We start from the raw sequence: 20692 nt of genomic DNA on the forward strand, positions 1-20692 counted from the left end.
TACCATCCACTGCAGCACCAGTACCAATCCAGTTGTCGGCCCTGGAACCAGATCGTTCTCTAGGTAACATCTCTTCTCCTTCTTATCCTGACTAACCTATTGCTCATCGCAAAGATATTCGGGCTTGTACTCGGCATCCTATTTCTCATGTAGTCTCTTATGATTCCCTTTCTCCATCCGTTCGCACGTTTGTCTCTTCTCTTTCCTCTGTTCATATTCCCCAAAATTGGCAGGAAGCTTTTACAGATGGAAAGTGGAAGGCAACAATGATGGAAGAGATGAAAGCCTTACAAAAGAATGATACATGGGAGCTTGTGGCTCTTCCTCCAGGAAAGAAACCAGTTAGATGTAAGTGGGTGTTTGTGGTGAAACAGAAGATAGATGGCACTGTGGATCGATACAGAGCATGATTGGTGTCAAAGGGATTTACTCAGACTTATGGGATCGACTATCAGGAGACCTTTGCACCAGTTGCAAAGCTGAACACTGTCAGAGTACTACTATCTTGTGCAGTAAATCTGGGATGGGAATAGCAGCAGTTAGACGTGAAGAATGCCTTCCTCCATGGAGAGCTTGAGGAGGAAGTGTATATGGATATTCCACCGGGTTTCTCATGTGATAAAACCAACGGCAAAGTATGTAAATTAAAGCGTGCTTTATACGGGCTGAAGCAGTCACCCCGTGCATGGTTTGGACGGTTTCACAAGGCTATGGTTTTTGTGGGTTATAAGCAGAGTAATGTTGATCATACCATGTGTATAAAAAGGAATGGTGAAAAAATAACCATTCTCATAGTCTATGTGGATGACATTGTGCTCACCGAGAAGGATAATAATCAGATCAGCAAATTGAAGACTTTCCTTGGCCAAGAATTTGAAATAAAAGATCTGGGAAACCTACAGTACTTTCTAAGGATAGAAGTTGCTCGATCTTCTAAGGGCATCATTCATTCTCAAAGGAAGTACATCCTAGATTTACTAACCGAGACTGGAATGCTAGGGTGTCATCCTTCTGATACACCTATGGAAGCTATTGCACGGCTTCAAGAAAAGGAGGGTGAACCTGTTGACAAAGGTCCTTATCAGAGATTGGTCGGCAAGCTTATTTATATATCTCATACACGACCAGATATAGCCATCGCTGTGAGTATGGTAAGTCAATTCATGCATGGTCCTCATTATTCTCACATGGATGTTGTTCTTCGAACTCTCCATTACTTGAAGTCGGCCTCAGGAAAAGGAATTCTTCTGTCTCCGAATGGCCATCTTCGTATCGAAGCATATACTGATGCTAATTGGGGTGGATCCCCTGATAGGAAGTCCATCTCTGGCTATTGCTCGTTTGTTGGTGGAAACCTTGTTACATAGCGTAGTAAAAAGCATAACATAATGGCAAGGTCTAGTGCCGAGGCAGAATTTCGTGCTATGGCACAGGGTATTTGTGAATTGCTATGGCTCAAAGGCTTATTGCAAGATCTTGGTGTTCCTGTCTGTCTTCCCATGATGTTGTATTGTGACAACAAGGCTGCCATTAGCATTGCTCACAATCCTGTTCAGCATGATCATACAAAGCATGTGGAGATTGATAGGCACTTTATCAAAGAGAAGTTGGAAGAAGGGTTGGTCTGTGTTCCTTTTGTGCAATCTGCTGACCAACTAGCTGATGTGTTCACTAAGGGATTAAGTGGGAAAGTTTTTCATCATATTCTTGTCAAGTTGGGCATGTTTGATATTTATGCTCCAACTTGAGAGGGAGTGTTAGAATAAGTAGTTCTACCCAATAGGGGTAGTTTTGTCCTCTTTTTTGTTTGTTCTCCCTTAGCCTATTATTATTTGGGTATTCCTCATATGAATAAGCAAGGGTAGCTTTCCTAATTCTAGTATGATTATTATAACTCTTTAATTATAAATAAAGTAGCTTGGTGACCCATATTGACCACTCAAGCATTCAGTTCTAAGGCGGTTTACAAGAAGCATGGCAAAGCAAGTGAAGCTTTAAGCTGAAATCGAAGAAAATAGCTTTTAAAATCATGTCGAAAGAACGGGAGTTGGAGGTCCATCTTCGAAGATTCCTCTCCACCCAAATGTGTGAGATAGCGGCCCTAAACACCAGTTTATTTATGGAGTCACAAATAGAATTGCCTAAGAAGGTCATGTCCAACCAAAGCCACTCCCGGGCGAAGGGTAAAGGTCTCCTGCTACGAGGCCAGATGAAATCTAAAGCTTTTTTCCAAATAGAAGAGGTGAAAGGGCAACAAAGAAAAGATGATCAATGTCCTCAATACCATCCTAGCAAAGGAGACAGGAAAGTGGCGGTGAAGGAGGAAGGCTTAGGTGGGGAGGCAATTGTTTAGGGATCTCCAAACATTAAAGCTATGGCAGAGGATGTGGCCTTTGAACCAAACAAGTTTGTACCAGGAGACGATGGAGGCTCGAGTCCTAACAAAGTCCCACGCAGAGCTGGAACTAAAGAGGCTATTGGGGGAGGGGGTCCAAATGATCTTGTTCGAGTGGGAGGTGAGGGGAGGAGGAAGGGGGGAGAGAGGCCCAAACCGAGGTGAGACAAGGGGGAAAGGGCGAGGGAGGGGACCACGAGCCATTGGAGATTATAGAGGAGTGCAGGGCAAATTTAGGGATGCCAAAGAAGTAGACTAAGCGGGCTCCTAAGGCATTGAAAAGGACTCCTAGAGGGTGTCAGGGGTCAAGTCAGAGGGAAGTGGAGGTCCCATCAGCGATCACAGAGGAGGTAATTCTAAGGCTAAGGGCCGGAGAAGGAGCAAACCCAATTGAGGAGGTAGGAGTAAACCCAATTGACCCAGATGGAGTGATGCTTAGTGGAGATTCTCCAAATAAGCTTGAGGATGACCGCAATGTTAAAATCTCGGATCCTGTGAATGCTGAGACCTTCAAATTTAGAGAGATAGATGGTAGCCCAACTAAAAGGGTGGATGAATTTAGAGCATTCTTTTCCTTTCCAAAGGTAGGCGTAGAAGACAGATTCCATTGCTTTGATTGCGGATTTGGAGAGCCCATAGATGCCACACCAATAAATATAGGAGGATTGCAGAACAGATCTAATCAACTCAATCCTACCAGCAAAGGAGATGATTTTGCCTTTCCAGAGCAGAAGCCTTTTGCGGATGAGATCAAGCAAGGGGGTATGTAGTCTGGTTCTTGGTTGGTTCAATGGAGCATATTCTAAGGGACCCAAGTACAGATTGTAAGGAGGATCTTCTTGGTGTAACTGATTTGCGTGGGAAGATATTTATCAGATTTCATGGGGCCAGCTTGTTATATGCATGGAGGCTTTTGTTGGACTATTGATTACTTGCAGTAGAACCGCAAAAGACTCTTAGAAGATCTTGTGGGACCCATACACAGCTAGCATGGAGAAGATTATGGAGATTATTTAATAGATTAGGTGGGACCCATTAGCCTTGCGTGGAGGTATCTTGGAGCACAGGTTATTGGCTTGAGTGGAGACTATTTAGAAGATCATATTTTAGTTGTCTAGGCCATTTAGTCTTCAGTTACTATTTTATTTATTTCCAATTTTGCAGTTTCTATTTTCATTAGATTGTGTTTTGTAAGGGATCCATCTCCCATGCAAGAGGGGTTGTTTATGAAAGCTATTAACAAAGGAGAGAGCTGTCATAGCCCCAACTATTTGAATTACAAACAAAAAAAAAGAGAAACCTGCTGGTTTTGCAGTGAGGTGCATTGGCTGTGAGAGACAGTTCCTGTGAGAGGAAGGTATAGTGAGAGACCATGGGTGAGAGACCCATCACTATCCCCCTTCTTCTTTCCATCTTCTTCTACCTTCTTCTATCGATCCCTAGTTGAATGCTTATTTCGCTTCTCGTTAGAAGATCTATAAACTGGAGAATTCTGCTGATTTATTCTTCATTCAACTAAAGATCATTGTTGGAGGAATCTACTGTTGGCCAGTCATCGGTCCTACTGTAGAGTACTTCTTAATTGAACTACTACATTAAGTGGTTTTAACTGAGTTGATGTATCGGTATCTTGGATACTAGTAGGTTTTCCATTTTTTTATTTTTATAGGTGATTTATTTGTAGTTTTTACCATTAGTAAGCTTCAAGGCTGGCAAGCTATTTTGTGAGAGGTTCCCTATTTCTAGTTTGACTTCTAATGAGACAAGGAATTATAGTGCTAGTTTCAGGACTCAAATTCAAGGTAATAAAACTCGGGTATCGGTACCAACTCGGCCCTTGGAAAAACCAAGTCGAGTCGAGATCTCTCCGAGTTGGTGCATTTTTTTTTTCCGACTTGAAGCCTCAACTCGGTGGGTTTTAGACCTAGTTTGGGTCTGAAACTTGGTATTCAGCCTATTTTAGGCCATTTAAACACAATGGCACTATCAGATTTTGCAAAAACAAAGTCCAAATCTGAGTTTCAATTCGGACCATAGGTTGGTAGGCGATGACGTACTGGAATACCCTAGTCTACACATAATTTAGTAATAGAAAGCAAGCAAAACATTCAATTAATAACTAAACAAAGCCTCCCTCTCCTCCCTCACCGGCTTTACCATTGGCACCCTCCCTATCCGTTACCTAGGCCTCCCCCTCATCCCTGCCAGGCTTTCAGCCCACCATTGCTCCCCCATCCTGGACCTTCTTCGCAAGAGGTTGCAGCTTTGGAAAGCCAAGCTTTTATCTTATGCAGATCACCTTGAGCTTATCAGATCGGTGCTCCAGTCTTGCTACATTTATTGGAGTGGAGTGTTTGGCCTCCCAAAGGCTACCATCAAAGCGGCTGAATCTATTATGTGTACCTTCCTTTGGAAAGGTGTGGACTCTGCCAGATTCCTTCATCCTATGAGTTGGGCCTCCCTTTGTGTTCCCAAATCTGAAGGAGGCCTGGGGCTAAGGAGAATAAAAGATGTCAACATTGTTGGGTCCATCAAACTTATTTGGAAGATCCTCACCAACAAAACCTCCATCTGGACTTCTTGGTTGTATCCTGGGCCCCTCCGTAGAGATTCCATCTGGACCGTTAGTCCAAGGGCTGACTCCTCTTGGGTTTGGCGCAAAATTCTGCAGATGAGCCATTTAGTCAAGGACGCCATTTCGTGCTCAATAGATGATGGTACGTCCACCTTTCTTTGGCTGGACAAGTGGCACCCTTCTGGTGTACTCTCTTCTATTGTGAGCCCCAGAGATATCTACTCCTTCGGATTGGACAGATTTGCCCATGTTGCTGCTATCATCTCCAGAGGCTCTTAGTCCCCTCCCACCTCCCCTCCCCCTCTCGCTGACCTTTGGAGATCCCTTCCCCCCATCCCCCCAGGGCATTGAGGTAGAGGTGACACCATCTTATGGCTCCCCTCCCAATCGGGCAGATTCAGCTCTCACTCTGCTTGGGATTTGGTTAGACACAGAGGGACCCCTTGTCCTTGGTATAGAGTTGTCTAGTTCCATGGTCACATTCCTCGTCATAGCTTCACTGCTTGGCGCGCCCTTGCTAGCTGCCTTCCGACCCAAGCCTTCCTGTATATCGGCATATTCAGGTCCCTCCCAACCGCTGTCTCTGTTAGAATGGGACTGAAGATGTCGATCACCTTTTCTTTTCTTGCCCCTTTGCTGCCTCCATTTGGACCCGTGTTCTCCGCCATTGTTGGCCCGGTCGTCACACTCCTCTTCCTTTCAATAGGGAATGGATTTGGATTGACATGACATTCAGAGGGAAGTCGATCTGTGACTCGGTTGGCAAGATTGCCTTTTGTGCCACTATCTCTCACATTTGGATGGAGCGCAACCTTAGAAGATGGACATCCAACTCCCGCTCTTTCGACATGATTTGGAAGGCCATCTTTTTTTATGTTTCATCTAAAGCTAGATCCCTCCCCCTCCGTGATGTGAAGGATTCCCCAAGGAACAGGCTCATTGTTGTCTCCTGGGGCCTCACTACATCCATTTTGCGCCCTAACTAATCCCTAGTTTCGGCTTGCTGCCCTTGGGTTTGTATATTCCCTCTTTTCTTCGTAATTAAATTTTTATTCATCCAAAAAAAAAAAAAATAGCTAAACAACATAAATAAGAATTAGAAATGTTAAAGTGATGCATCAAACTGTTTAACAGTGTTCAACTATCATCACATAAAATGACTTTGAATCAAGTATTCAGTCCCCGCTAGTGTCACATAGTCTTCCCATGACATAGTGTTTCTGTAATGTTGCATATACTGCTCCACAGCAAGCATATAAGAGTTCTGTCGAGTTAAGTAAATACATAATAGATGGGTCATTTCCATGGGTCAACCCGAGATCCGAGATCTTGCTGAGATATGTCGAGTTCTGTCAAGTTAGGTAAGTAAATACATAGTAGAAGGGTCATTTCCATGGGTCAACCCGAAATCTCAGCGAGATCTCGGCGAGATATTGCACTTTTATGTACCGTATGCTATCTCGTCTCGGTTTTTTGAGCAACCGAGACGAGAGCCAAGATCTCGCCGAGTCGAGACGAGTTTTAGAACTATGCTCAAATTGATCCCTACATACAATCTCTTCTCTTCTCCTCCTTGATCCTTCTATTTCCTATTTTCTTCAACTTGTTCATAGTACTTAACAACCCACGAGAAAAGCTTACCATCTCCCACGTTTTCATTCTCAATTAACCACTACGTAACCCATAACCTGTTTAACTCAACCATAAAACAGCCAGATTAATTCCATCAACACGTAGGTGGGGAGAATTCTATCAATCCTTAAAACCCATTCCAGCCCATTAAACCCTAATCCAACTTCATAAAATTCAATTCTTTTAACTGAAACCCAAACTAAGATTGACCTCAAAACCCTAGTTTTTAGCAATCCTTGATGTGCCACGGTGGTTATTTTTCAACAAGCAGCATGTTAAGAATGGTTGTATTGTATCAGGGGTATATGTGTAAATATCCCCTTGTATTATTTTCTTATTTTTTGTCATTTGTATAAGGCCAAGGGCCTAGGTGTAATTTACTATTCTTTTCAATATAAGCATGTTAGTCTCTAGGTTAGAGACATAACACTTGAACACCAAAACCGTGGCTGCTCTCTTCTCTTTCTTCTCTTCTCCTTCTTCAACCTAAAATCTAACACAGCAACCATCTTTGTCCAGCTTCAGTTAGCTGATTAGCTCACTAGGCTTCTCGTTGCATTGGTTTCACTCTCAACTTATCTTAACTACGCCTCATTCCCAACTCAATTGAGTTGGCTGAATGGATGCTGTTTCACCATTCATCTCTGTGGGCTCGAAACTTTGTGGAACATTTACTCTATATCAAATTGGTATTAGAAGCTCTGTTATATGGCTGTCTATCATCTGATGTATTGGAAGAAGAAAAAAAAAGGCGTACCCAGTGCACGAGGCTCCCGACCCTGAGGGTCCTAGGGAGTGCCATAATGTACGCAGCATTACCCTTTCGCAGAGAGGTTGTCTACCATCTGATGTATTTACAAATTGAAGGAGATCCCAAAAATAGATATTAAAGTTTTAGTAGGCTGATCTGACATATGAAGGTGTTCCAAAAACAGCAGTGTGTAATGCTGATGCTAGATCTATGTCATCACATTATCATCATAATCATGGTATAAAATCTCGCGAAATTTCAGCGATATATCGCCAAATTTCGTATATCTCGACATGTCCGAGATACGAAACCAATCCGAAACCAAAAAATACAATATTTCGTCGATATATCGTGAGATATCGACGAAATATCGTGGATCTCACAATATATCGCGAGATATTGAAAAAGTGACAAATAGTGTGACACTAGGGGCCATTTTATACCATATTTCGCAGCTCTTGGTCGATATTTCGACCGAGAGCTGCTGAAAATCTATTTTTCTCTCTTATTCCTCATTTTTTGCTCTTCTTCCTCCTTTCCAAGCCTCATCCAAGCATTGTTGAAGCTCCTTGTCGCCGGGAAGACGTCGTAGGGTCATCTAAGCTCATCATCCAAGCCTATTTTCATTATTTAAGGTAAATTCTATTTCTCTAAAACTATTTTTTTTTTTTAAAACTTTGTACAAATGTTGTTGGATGTTGATGATATTAATATATGTTAGACACCGGAGGCCGATCTACAGCCTCACGGTGTCGAAATTTTTTTCCCATATGTATTTTTTTTATTTTTTTTCTGGTTTTAAAAATTCATTTTCCTACAACTAAAATAGGAAATAATTAGGGGTAATATGACTTAGATGGTAATGAATTAAATATATGTTAGACACCAATGGCCGATCTACGGCTTCACAATGTCGGATTTATTTTTCTCCTCTTAAATAATTCTTTTAATTTTCGAAAATTAAGAAAAATATATAAAAAATTAAAAAAACATAAATAAATAAGAAAAAATATGAGTTTTAAGTTTAAAAAATAATGAAAAAATATGAAAGTTATTTCTATATGTTTTGAGATGCATTACATGTATATTATGTTTACTAATTTTTGGTTTTGTTGTGTTAGGTCAATACTTATATTAACATTATATATAAAAAATTGGTTTTAATTATGTGAAAAATATAAGGGTTAGGGGAAAAATATTAAATAACTATACAAGTGTATTAGTAATCTAAAAGTGTCAATTGAAGTGCATCTACATTAAGTTTTTTAATTATTTGTGTTACTTACATTGCAGTAAACAAGTATCATTATGGCGGATCGTGATAGACAACGTGCGAAGGGCAAACAAAAGGTGGGGGAAAGTAGTCAACAAAGGGGGCGGAGGGAACAAAGAGAACAGAGGGAACAAGAGAGACCAGCCAGCCAGCATAGGGGTGACATTGCATGATTACATGGTACTCCCATTGACGGGGATAAGAGAAAATCTATATGTAACTATTGTCACATGTATTTTATGGGAGGTGGGTCCAGTAGACTTAAACAACATCTGACTGGAGGATCTAAAGATGTTGTAGGTTGTCATATGGTCCCTACCGAAGTAGCCAGGGAGATTGGTGATAGTTTGAGGGGAAGAAAGAAGAGGAAGGCTGACAAGCAAAGGATAAGACAACAACTTGAGGATACTGTGAGGAGTTCGATGGGAGGAGGAAGACGATACAATGATGATGATGATGATGATGACTCCTCTGATGATGATGATGATGACATTGCAGTACCTGATGACATACAAACAGCAGAGGAGGCTAGGGATTTTAGGCGGACTGTTTCAAGGAGTAGAGTAAGTTTTCAAGATAATCAACAGAGACAAAGAGTAGGGGGTAGTGGAGGAGCTGGCAGTTCTGGAGGTCCTAGAACTTTGAATCCTTTTAAAAGATCACAAAGTGGGAGGGCAACCCCAACACCTCTACCAATACCAGTACCACCATCAACATCTGATCCTAAATTGCATAAGAAGAAAGGAAGCAGTCAACCCAGAATCAAAGGAGCATGGAAGAGGATGAAGGGATTGGTTAAAGAATCAATAGCTAAGTGGATGCTATACCATACCATCCCAACAAACACTGCACAAGGCCCCCATTATGATACCATGATAGCTACCATTGCAGAGGCTGGCCCAAGATTCAAGGGCCCCACCCCATATGAGGTAATGAATGTTTATCTACCTCAACAAAAGAGTGAGATTGATGAGTACATTAGTGAGATGAGGAATATGTGGGAGACATATGGGGTGACTATAATGGCAGATGGATGGACTAGGCCTACAAGAAAGTCCATCATCAATTTCATGGTTTATTGTGATGGGAGGACAGTGTTCCTCAAATCTGTGGATGCATCCAAAGAGATAAAGGATGCAAAATATATTTACAGATTGTTAAAGGAAGTAGTGGAAAAAGATGTGGGTATTGAGAATGTTGTCCAGATTGTAACGGACAATGGAAGTAACTTCAAGCTGGCCGGTGAGAAGATGATCAACAATAGTAAGTACCAGCTCTTCTGGACTCCTTGTGCAGCCCATTGCATTGACTTAATGCTAAAAGATATGGGAAAGTTAAAGTTTGTGAAGACTGTGGTTGAAAGTGCAAGACAAGTTACCAACTTTGTATACAACCACTCCTATGCACTCAATCTATTGAGGGAAAAATGTGGGGGTGACTTGGTTAGGCCTGGCATCACAAGATTTGCCACCAACTACATTGCCCTCAAAAGCATTGAGACAAAGAAGGTCGGGCTGAGAAGCATGTTTGCTTCTGAGGAGTGGTTTGAATGGAAGGGTTCCAAGACTACAAATGGGAGGGAAGCACAAACAACGATGTCATCTGAGGACTTCTGGACCAAACTAAGCAAAGTGGTGAAAGTTTTAGAGCCAGTAGTTAAAGTTCTACATGTTGCTGACTCCGCTCTGAAGGGCCCAACCATGCCAGTCCTATATGCTGCAATAGACTTGATGAAAGATAGTGTCTATAGTGTGGCTCCTCGCAGTAGCAAACACTTCTTAGATATCATAAATGCTCGCTGGGAGAATCAACTTATGCATCCATTGCATAAGGCTGGTGAGTAAATTTGTTTTATGTTTACTAATTCATAGTATTATTATTTACTAATTACCTATGCATTTGACAATACCTCTATTCTATATATCATATTTCAAAGATACTACTTGAACCCTAAGTATCAATATAACAATAGGCTTGGGTTGGAAACTCAACTTATGATGCTATGAAACAAGTAGTGAAGAAGTTGGAGCCAGATGGTGCACTACAAGCAATTTGCAACAATGAGGTGAGTTCATTTGGAAACTCAACTTATTGATGCTTTCAAATAAGTAGTGAAGAAGTACTTACTAATTTTCCACATAGGTGTAGATCAAGGTATTTAGGGATGCATTGGGAAGTTTTGGAACTGAGGCTGCGATACAAGGCAGAGCACGTGGTGATGTTGGTAATTCTTTTAAGTTTTAAATTACATATGTATTGAAATTTGAAAGTTGAAACAACATTTGACACGTCTTTTTGGTTGTAAACTTGTAATGCAGCTAAATGGTGGGTGTTGTATGGGGAATCGGCTGAAAACTTAAGAAGAATAGCAATTAAAGTCCTTGCCCAAACATGTTCTGCATCTTGTTGTGAGAGGAACTGGAGTACCTTTGTACTCATCCACTCCAAGAGGCGCAACAGATTGGGGTCTCAACGTTTATCTGACATGGTGTATGTGCACTACAACTTAAGGCTGAAACTGCAACACATACGCAGGGGACATGAGGGACAGAGGGGCACCATTGATCTAGCTGACATCTTTCAAGTTGACTCAGACGATGAGGACCCTATTGTGGATTGGGTGAGGGATAGAGGTGAGCCAGTGTTGGATGAGGAGGGAGGTAGGCCCGACCCCATGATAGCTTCCGAGATTGGTGCCGATGTGGACGAGTATATGGGCCGATGAGGGTCAAATACATGCAAGGGCAGCCTCACCCATACCATTCCAGCCCACTGGTGGCAATGTTGCTGATGATGAAGACTGGTCTAAGTCCTCAAATGATAATGATGGTGATGATGGTGATGCTGGTGGTGGTGCTGATGGTGGTGATGGTGGTGCTGGTGGTGGTAATACTGGTGGTGGTGATGTTGGTGGTGGTGATGCTGGTGTAGAATTTGACGGCATGCGAGAGCGTTATGTGGTAGGCCAGGAGGCCCAGGATACGGCACCTGTAGAGCCACTCCGATTCACTGGAGAGACAGATTGATCATGCCACACAAGATATGGACCACGGAGCACGTGCCCCCGTACCCCCACCCTCAAGAGGCCCCCTACATACATACAATAGGAAGCGTAGGGGTCGACAAACACAGTTGTAACCTGATCACATGGACATTGATAACCTATCTAGCTTTGTTGGTGGTTTGAGTATGGGTGATAGGGAGGGAGGACCGACTGGACATTGGCGTGCCCCATCTTTTGACGCACATACTACTCCATTGGCATCGGATTATGGTGCATCACAACCTTACGGTGGATATAGATATGGATCATCATCATATAGGTAGTTTAGTGGGGTAGGGGACTATGACTACCAGTCCCAGTCCCAGGGACATACTGGATCATCTTTTGTAGATAACATCTTTGCATACCCTAGCGGACCTAGCTACCAACCTCACCAGCCATACATGCAGCCAATGCCATCGCCTCTTACGCCAGCGCCAACATCATATCACAATGGATCATCTTCTTCACGGACTGGATCGATTGGTAACCCTAGTTTATATCCTAGGATAGGTTACCTACAGGATGTTGATGATTCCATTTACGTGACACTTGTGGATGACTACACTCGTTTCTTCTCCGATTCTATACCGTGGTCCACATATGTCCTTCAAACAGAGAGCAATGGACGTCGACTCCACGAGGCATGAGTGGGATTGATCCAGGAGGCACAACAACTACTATTAGCGCTTTAGCACTTGTAATTTGTAACTTAAGTTGTGATTTCATTGATCTATGAACTTGTGAGTTGTGACTTGCGAGTTGCGAGTCTTATGACTTACTAACTTTGACACTTAGTGTATTGCCTTCAAGGCTTTAAGCGAGTTATTGAATATTATGAAGTTTATGAGAATCATGGTACTCATCAATATGTATTGGCTTTAACTTGATATGTGATGAAGTTAAATACTATTATTAAATATTAACTGCCTAATCTATGTGTATTTAACTATTGATACATTAGGGTCGGCGACCGTATGTCAATCAAGGGTGCAAGCCCAAAACACCAATTTGAATTCACATTTTTACAATTTTATGGTTTAAATGTGTTTATTAAGCTTAAATAAGGTTGTCCATGAAGTTTCAGGCCTAGATATGGCCAAATACCCCCGAGATGGACCCTCGAAATATTGCAGAAAAAATGCAATATTTCGGTCATATTTTGCGATATTTCGGGTATCTCGGTAGGCCTGAGATACCAAGATATCACGAAATATTAAACCTTGATCATAATATAGCATACAAATGACTTGCATAAAGCAATGCAAAGTGAACCACCCTCATATCAGGGCCACAACTTGATCACCCTGAATTCAGGATCAGGGAAGTGCTTTAAAAGCCCTAGATTTGCCCTAAATCTGTCAAACTCTTGTATATAAGCCAGGTCAAGGAGTGATCCATCATCCGATGTATTGCAGTATCAACAAAAAAAAATCTGATGTATTGAAAAATTGAAGGAGATCCCAAAAATAGATATTAAAGTTTAAGTAGGCTGATCTATTAGCCAGGTCAAGGGGTGGTTCTGATAAGTGGGAAGCCCCATTAAGAATTCAATAAAATTGTACCAGTAATAGCTAGCCATTTTGAACTTCGATCGTCACAAAAGCTCCAATGTAGAAATAGATTTTTCATACACTCATGACTCATTAAAATAAACAATGGAGAAAGCTAAGACAGCCAGAGGCATATGGACTACTCTCAAACTTACGGAAAGAGAAGAAAAGAGTTGCTATTTTTTTGTCTAAACAGAAGAGGGGGGGGTTTCCTTACCTAGGTTATCTCGACTTGGTAAGCACTTCAATTATGTCATCGTCCTCCATGCCTAGGCCACCAGGAGTTTCTGCTGGACTAACTTTATCCCCATCAAAGCAAAATACTAAGCTTGCTGTGTCATGCTGAATTTTCTCAGCATACATTTTGAAGATCTTTTCAAACTTCTCATCCTAGACAAAAAGGAATGACTCTCAGTTATATCATCTTAGAGATATTGTTTTAATGTGATGCAATGCAAGTGACTGTTGTTACCAAAAAACAGCATGATTACAACTGCCAATTTTTTGACTGGGGGAAAAAGAAAAACATCTGTTGAGACTTGAGACTTCGAAACTAATAAAAGAATCAAATGAGAAGATATAACTGATCAAACTATATTCTTTGTTGAATCTTTAGATGGGACCCAAACAGCCCAAACGAATTGAGTGGTTGCTTCTGATCCATGCACAACTTTTTTGGGGAGGGAGAAGGGATGAGGAAGCATATGCATCACAAGAAAGAATACCTTCACTTTTGTCCAGAATAACCGAGGTCAAGTTTTCAACCATCTGAATGATGACTATCAGGGAGAGATCCCTTATGTCTTCCCTTTTCAGTATTTAAAAGGCATCGGAAGAAGAAGCTCAAATAATTTTACCAAACTGGAAAGCAAACCAGATATATGTCTGGTTTCCTTACCCAGTTTAATTGGTGGGCTATGGGACCCAGAAGGGTCACTGCTTCTAGTTAAATCAGCTAAACTGGCGACATTGTCCTTTTAAAGAGAACTGAATTATTTTGCAGCACCCTATCAAAGCCCAGCCTGATAAAGCTAAGACATAGATAAAAGCTTTCTTGGTTTCCCTTTACAACATCTGCAAAAGCTAGAGGGAGATGCTCATAATCAATTCCTTTTATCAATGACTTTTGTCTATCAGGAGGAATGGAGGATAGAGATACATGTGATGAAAAAACTCAAAGATCAAAAGGAAATGGAGACCCTAAGTATTCAACACTAACAATATATGCATGAATCTCTTCAAGAGAAGAAGCAAGGCATAGATGTTTCGAATAACTGTACATGAGATCTAGTGGCCACAATTGATTTTTGAATTCTTGAAGGATTCTCTTGGCAAGACTCAATTAAAAGGGTTAAATCTATAGTCCAGACACAAATCTCATTCATTCTTTTGGAATGTTTGTTCAGCTCATGCTTCACCTGTGCAAGTTTAGAAATAAATATCCAACAGTTGACATGTTTTTATCTTCCACATTTACACTCTCAGCACATCTGCAACTAGGCAAATATCTTAATCATAAGCTTTTTTCTCCACTCTACATTCTTAATTAAATTTGACCATTCTTGCTTTACCACCCCACCATTATTGTTTTAAACTCACCCATCCCAATCCACCCTTCCCCCCCCCCCAAAAAAGGAATGCCTGGGCCTCTAGAGCCTGCACGCAGATGTTGGCCAATGGGAGCACGCGCGCAAGCATCGGTTTGGGCAGGATTTCTGCCTTTTCCATGAGGCAGCACGGTACTTTCGAGCGCTTCTGTGTGTAGGCGCAGGAGCCACACAGGCCATGCTACCAGGTAGCATTCTTTTCCCCAAAAAGGAAAACAAAACCAAAAAAAAAATCTGAAAAGTCTCACAAGCGTAACATATAGATAAGGAGGAAAAAGATATTTCAATCATTGGGAACAACCAACCTTGAAGACACGGAACTGCTTCTGTCCATCCTTGTCCTGGATAGAAATAATGATTTTTGCACGTTGATCATGAGGTTTTGATGCATTTTCAACTTCAGTCTCCTGAGGAGAATGCAGTGAACTTTTAAGATCCCTTTGGGCTGACTCTTCAACTTCTCGCAACACATCTTCAGCTGATTGAGCAAATGATGCCAACTCCTGCTTCTTTAACCTACACAATTAGAATACCAAAGTGTTTGTACAAAATTAGAGCCAAAAATAATCACATGCACTTGGACACATGTCACATGAACACACAAAATCAGACAAACAAACAAATACTCTCACCCCAATATACTAGCAAGCAGTCAAAGAAAAGAAACGAGGTTTATCTACAGTTCAAATAAATTTCCTTTTCCCCCAGTTACAAGTGTTAACATGTATGTTATGGATGATTATTTCAAACATTGTTCCTCCTACTAAATAATACCATTGAGATTGGGGTAGTTGTTGGCCTTGAGGCCTGTTCAGATCAACATAAGCAATCTAGATGCCCAATCAGGCTAAAAGGGCTTATTACTGTATTACAGCGAATAATGCCCTAGGTTTTTGTATACCATTTAGTCTTTACTTACGAATTTTCAAAAGTCCAACTATGGCACACCTTACAGTCTTTGTGATTTACAGAGGAGGATGCTAGGCAATGTATGAGGATGAGAATGGAAAGATTTTTAAGGGGAAAAAGTAATTAAACAATTCCTCCTTTTTTTCATTGCTCTAGATTATCACAAGATAATCCAAGAAAGGTTGCTGCCATAGCCATCAGAGTATATTCACTTTTGAATTGATGAGTATTGCATCCCCCACGCATTTGCATCAATAAGAGCAGAGCACAACCAAACATGAGAAAGAGAGAGAGGTGGCAATTGTGCAAGATGCAGCCCCAATATAGTTATACCTCAATTGCTTTATAGTCGAGTCCTCTTCGAACTTCCGAGCAGCATCTGAAACTTTGGGAGGAGGTGGAAGCCAATCCTCCTCATCTTCATCCACAATATTTACAATGTCGGGGCCCTTAGTCCCCTTGTCAACCTAATAACCATAAAAACATTCTAAAAACCCAGACATATAACCAAAAAGGTATATCCAAGTTCAAATGCAGAGATAACGTAGTGAATAAACATATTAAAACAACTAGGAAAAAAAACGAATTACAATGATAGACGCTTCAGAAAACTTCCTTCGTTTCGGCAAGGGGGATTCGTAAGAGTCATCTGGAGAATAGGTAGAAGCAAAGAAAACCTAAGTAATCCAATTCCGCTAATATCAAAAAGGAAATAAATAAATAAGAAGTTCTTACCGTCAAGGCATATTATATTACTCGGCTGAACTCGACTGTAGTCGAATAGAGGTTCAAGTTCTTCTTCCTCAGCAGCTTTATCCTGCAAACAAAAAAGAGATAGAATTTAAAACTGAAAACCTAGAAATAATAAGCCAATGAAAACCGGAGCGACCAATAAAGTAAGAGTTTTCACCATTTTCACAAGTTTGAAGAATGCAAATCGTCGTCAGCGATCGGCTCAAAGAGTATCTTCGTCTCAGAGCTCAGAGCGCAAGAATAGTCTTTCACTATGTCGTCCCTTTTATATTCTGAACTCTAAACAAAAGGCGGGCATTTGCGATGCCTAAACAGCCAAACCCAAACAAGTTAGGTGTAGGGGTGTCAATGGGTCGGGTTGGGCCGGGCCTGCCTAAACCCTGACCCGACCCTAGAGGCCTTGACCCTGACCCGACCCTGTCAGGGTCAAGAAACTCTCAACCCTGACCCGACCCTGCCAGGGTCGGGTCGGGTTGGTCCTGATTTATGGCACCATCCACGTGTCTCATTAGACCATGTTTTTGTAACATAGGATCTCAACCTATGGGACAGCTAATAAATATGTTGAAAAAAATGGCGTGTGTATAAACTCTCTCTCTACAATTGTAACGATGTCCCCTTAATAGGCCTGGAAGCTTATAGGGGCTACAACTAAATAACAATCATGTCAGTGACTCTTTTTATGGTCCTGATCAAAATAGTAGATGATCTACTCTTTTTATGGGTTCCCACTTCATGATGATGACAAAGCTAGTAGTTATCTATGTACAATTCTCTTCTGTTTTTTTTTTTTGTCAAGAAAATACTTATATTAAGTATATAATATATATATATATATGTAATATTATATACCTATAATTAATACAGTGGTCGGGTCGGGCGGCCGGCTAGGCCCAGGATCTAAACCACGACCCGCCCCGCGTGACTATAACTAAACCCAAACCCGCCCTCGGGGTCAAAAAATCAGGGTCGGGCCCGGGCCGGGCTCAGGACGGGTTCGGGCGGGTTCGGGCCAGCCGGGCTTTATTGACACCCCTAGTTAGGTGAGGTCTTAACCTGGGTCGATTGATCTTATCAGTAGCCTCAGCTCTACTCAAGTAACCCAACCGTCCCAACTTATGGATTTAGGTATCGGTATCGGTATCGGTATCGTATTAGGGATATGGCAATACTTCACGGTATCAGCGGTAATGGATATCGATACGGAATTGATACGCATCAATCGCAATTCAAAATAAGATTTTTTTTTTTTTTTTTTTTTGGGTATAAAAAAGGGTTCTTGGTCATAAAATGGGTATTTTGTACTGGAATTGGCCGATATGGACTGATAATAAGGGTGTGTCAATTTAGAATTGAAATCGAAAATCCAAACCATTTAAACTCGAATCAAACCGAATTAAATTTGTTCGATTTTAGTTTCAAAATCTGAAATCCTTCATCGGTTCGGTTTGGTTTGGCTTCAATTTCAGGATTGAAAACATCAAATCGACCGAATTACCCATCTTCAAACTGAATAAGATAACCATTTGTTCCATTTTAATGTTTGAAAAAAAGTTTAGTGGATTATGACTCTAACAAACAAAGGGCTCTTCTGATGTAAAGATGTAAAAAATTTGCCCAAACAACCTAAAATAAGGCTCAAATAGAGTCAAAATCGCATAAAACCAAATTGGTACATACCCATATATATACAGGCACCTGTACACATACAAGTAGCACCCTGATACATCCAATATTCACCGGGCCAATCAGCGGCCGCCACGTGTCACAGGGCGACCCGCTCCAGAACCAAGGGGAACGAACCAGGGTCCCAGCACCCGGGCGCGGCCAGCACCCAGGCGCGGCCAGCACCCAGGCGCGGCCTCACCCAGGCACGGCCACACCCAGGTGCGGCCTCACCCAGGTGCGGTCACTCACCCAAGCGCAGCCACCACTTAGGCGCGGCCTGCACCCAAGCACAGCATCGTGGGCACAAACATGAGGTGGGGGCTACTCACTTATGACCCGATCGTATCGCTACAGACTCATGTCACCACCAGGACTCTAGGTCACCGCTTAGAAGTCACGTCACCCAGACGGATTCAAGCACCAAGGACGTTATCACCACACGCGGGTATCTATCCACCAAGGATCTTGATACCACTAGGACACTCCCTCCCGCGGGGAGATGGTCAATCAGGATAGAGCCCCGTTACCCAGGGTCTCTATCCACTCAACGACACACTCGCCATCAAACTAGGACTCTCCACACCGCCATACACTACTATAAAAGGCAAGGTACACAACCCCATCAGGGGACATCTAAACTCATATTGAATAATCACTATTCATCTATTTGCGCCAAGAGATCTAACTTTGGCATCGGAGAGTCTTAGGCCGGAACCACACCGGTTCTCTCTGTTGACCCCTTGGTCCACTTGCAGGTGACGGCACTCGCAGGACCGCTCGATGATTTCTTGACGCAACAGATTGGCGCCGTCTGTGGGAACGACGCTAGCCATTACAGCTACTAGCTCGCTTCCATACTCATTCAATGGCACGAAGGGAGACTACCACCACCAACAACGGAGCAAGGAATGGATCACCACCCCCAGAGTGCTCTCGTCGCAGAGCCAACGACCAGCACCATGTCCCTCTAGAGGAAGTGATCCCCCTTAATGACTAGTTTGTGGTCGACAAGCCCAACCATGACGAGGCAGACGATGTGGTGGTGGAGGTGATACCTGACCCCAATGCTCCAGCCACTGTGGGTCAGATTAACGACCTGCAATGACAGATCCTCGATGAGCAACGACTCTTTCGAGAATACTTGACGCAGCGTGCGACGTCCCATCGTCGAAGGACTTCACCATCAGCAAGGGTGGAGTCCGTACCTCGACAAGAGCCGAACCCTAGGAGATCATCTCCTAGGGGCGTGAGATCAGAGAGACTTACGCAACGGGCAACCTCCACTCCGCAGCGGGGGGAGCCTTCCCAGCATCCCAGGAGAACAAGAGACCTCTCGCCACGGTCAGAACGTGGGAGGACGCCAACACCCAGGGCGAGGGTGTCTAGCCCGCAGAGATCGGTCCGGAGGTCTATGTTCGACGGACGACTTAAAGAAGGTCACATACCACGATGAAGCCGGACCTACAGAGAAGAAAGCCCCTCACCTTCACTACAGGGTTCATCACGGCGTGACCATTCACCATCCCGCCAACACTCAAGGCGGGAGGGGACATCAGGAGAGAGCGTGAACGGGGTTGCAGTGAACGTCCGACCAGGCTTGAGGGACAGACACGGGATTAGGAGCTCGATCAAAGACTCCGTGACCTGGATGAGAAGCTGGAAGGGTTGAAGAAGTCGACCAAAGGCGAGACACATTCGATACCTGGACAACACCCATTCTCGGAAGAGATCATGTCAGCCACACTACCTTCCAGGTTTCGACTACCCACCTTTGAACTCTACAGTGGTACCACTGACCCTAATGACCACATCAACTACTTTAATGGTATGATGACGCTGTATGGTGGGTCGGACGTGGTCTCCTGTCGGGCATTCCCAGCATCCCTCAAGGGAGCAGCCACATCATGGTTCTCCAGGCTACGACCGAGATCTATATGCTCCTTCGTAGAGTAATACGAATAGTTCGTCACCCGCTTCCAAAGCAGCTTCGAGCAGAAGAAGACCACCGTCAATCTACTGAACGTGGTACAGAACCCTGGGGAATCTCTCAGGGAATACGTTAGCAGGTTCACCAAGGAGTCCCTGGAGGTTCGAGACTTGGATGACCAGACACAACATGCAGCCCTAGTAGGAAGCATCAGGGATTTGGACCTGATCAAGGACCTAACACGTCATGAGACCAGGACTATGAAAGAGCTCCTGGAGCGGTGCAACGAGTTTGCAAATATGGCCGAGGTACTACAAGCTAGAATGAAAATAATCAAGGCCAAGCCACAGGACAACAAGAGGTCAACACCTGATGACCGCAAAGAGGGTAAGAGGTCGAGGACAGAGCGTCAACAAGAGAAGAGCGACCGCCCATCTAGGAGGACAGACCGCCGCCCAGAGAGAAGTGAGAGGGCAAGCACCCCTGAGTTCACACCACTGAACACCACCAGGTCCTAGATACTCATGCAGATCCAGGACCGTGACCTACTCCATTGGCCACGACCCATGCTAGCAGGACCAGAGAAGCGAAATCCTAACAAATATT

The 20692-nt window shown here is 42.9% G+C and overlaps 1 protein-coding gene and 1 long non-coding RNA gene across 2 annotated transcripts in view; both read right to left on the reverse strand.

Moving 5' to 3' along the window:
- Window positions 1–16739, reverse strand: part of LOC122651826 — a 50090-nt gene extending 33351 nt beyond the window's left edge. Inside the window, exons 1-6 of the mRNA XM_043845379.1 lie at window positions 16649–16739; window positions 16474–16555; window positions 16329–16387; window positions 16072–16205; window positions 15135–15345; window positions 13440–13612 (exon numbers count right to left, since the gene is read on the reverse strand). Of these exons, the coding sequence (XP_043701314.1) occupies window positions 13445–13612; window positions 15135–15345; window positions 16072–16205; window positions 16329–16387; window positions 16474–16555; window positions 16649–16651 (657 nt within the window). The 5' untranslated portion in view covers window positions 16652–16739 and the 3' untranslated portion in view covers window positions 13440–13444. The remainder of the gene's footprint in view (window positions 1–13439; window positions 13613–15134; window positions 15346–16071; window positions 16206–16328; window positions 16388–16473; window positions 16556–16648) is intronic.
- Window positions 1–20692, reverse strand: part of LOC122651827 — an 88858-nt gene that overhangs the window by 26825 nt on the left and 41341 nt on the right. The gene's annotated exons all lie outside the window — the stretch shown is intronic.

Source organism: Telopea speciosissima, chromosome 2 (assembly GCF_018873765.1).
Source record: "Telopea speciosissima isolate NSW1024214 ecotype Mountain lineage chromosome 2, Tspe_v1, whole genome shotgun sequence".
NCBI classification, from domain to species: Eukaryota; Viridiplantae; Streptophyta; class Magnoliopsida; order Proteales; family Proteaceae; genus Telopea; species Telopea speciosissima.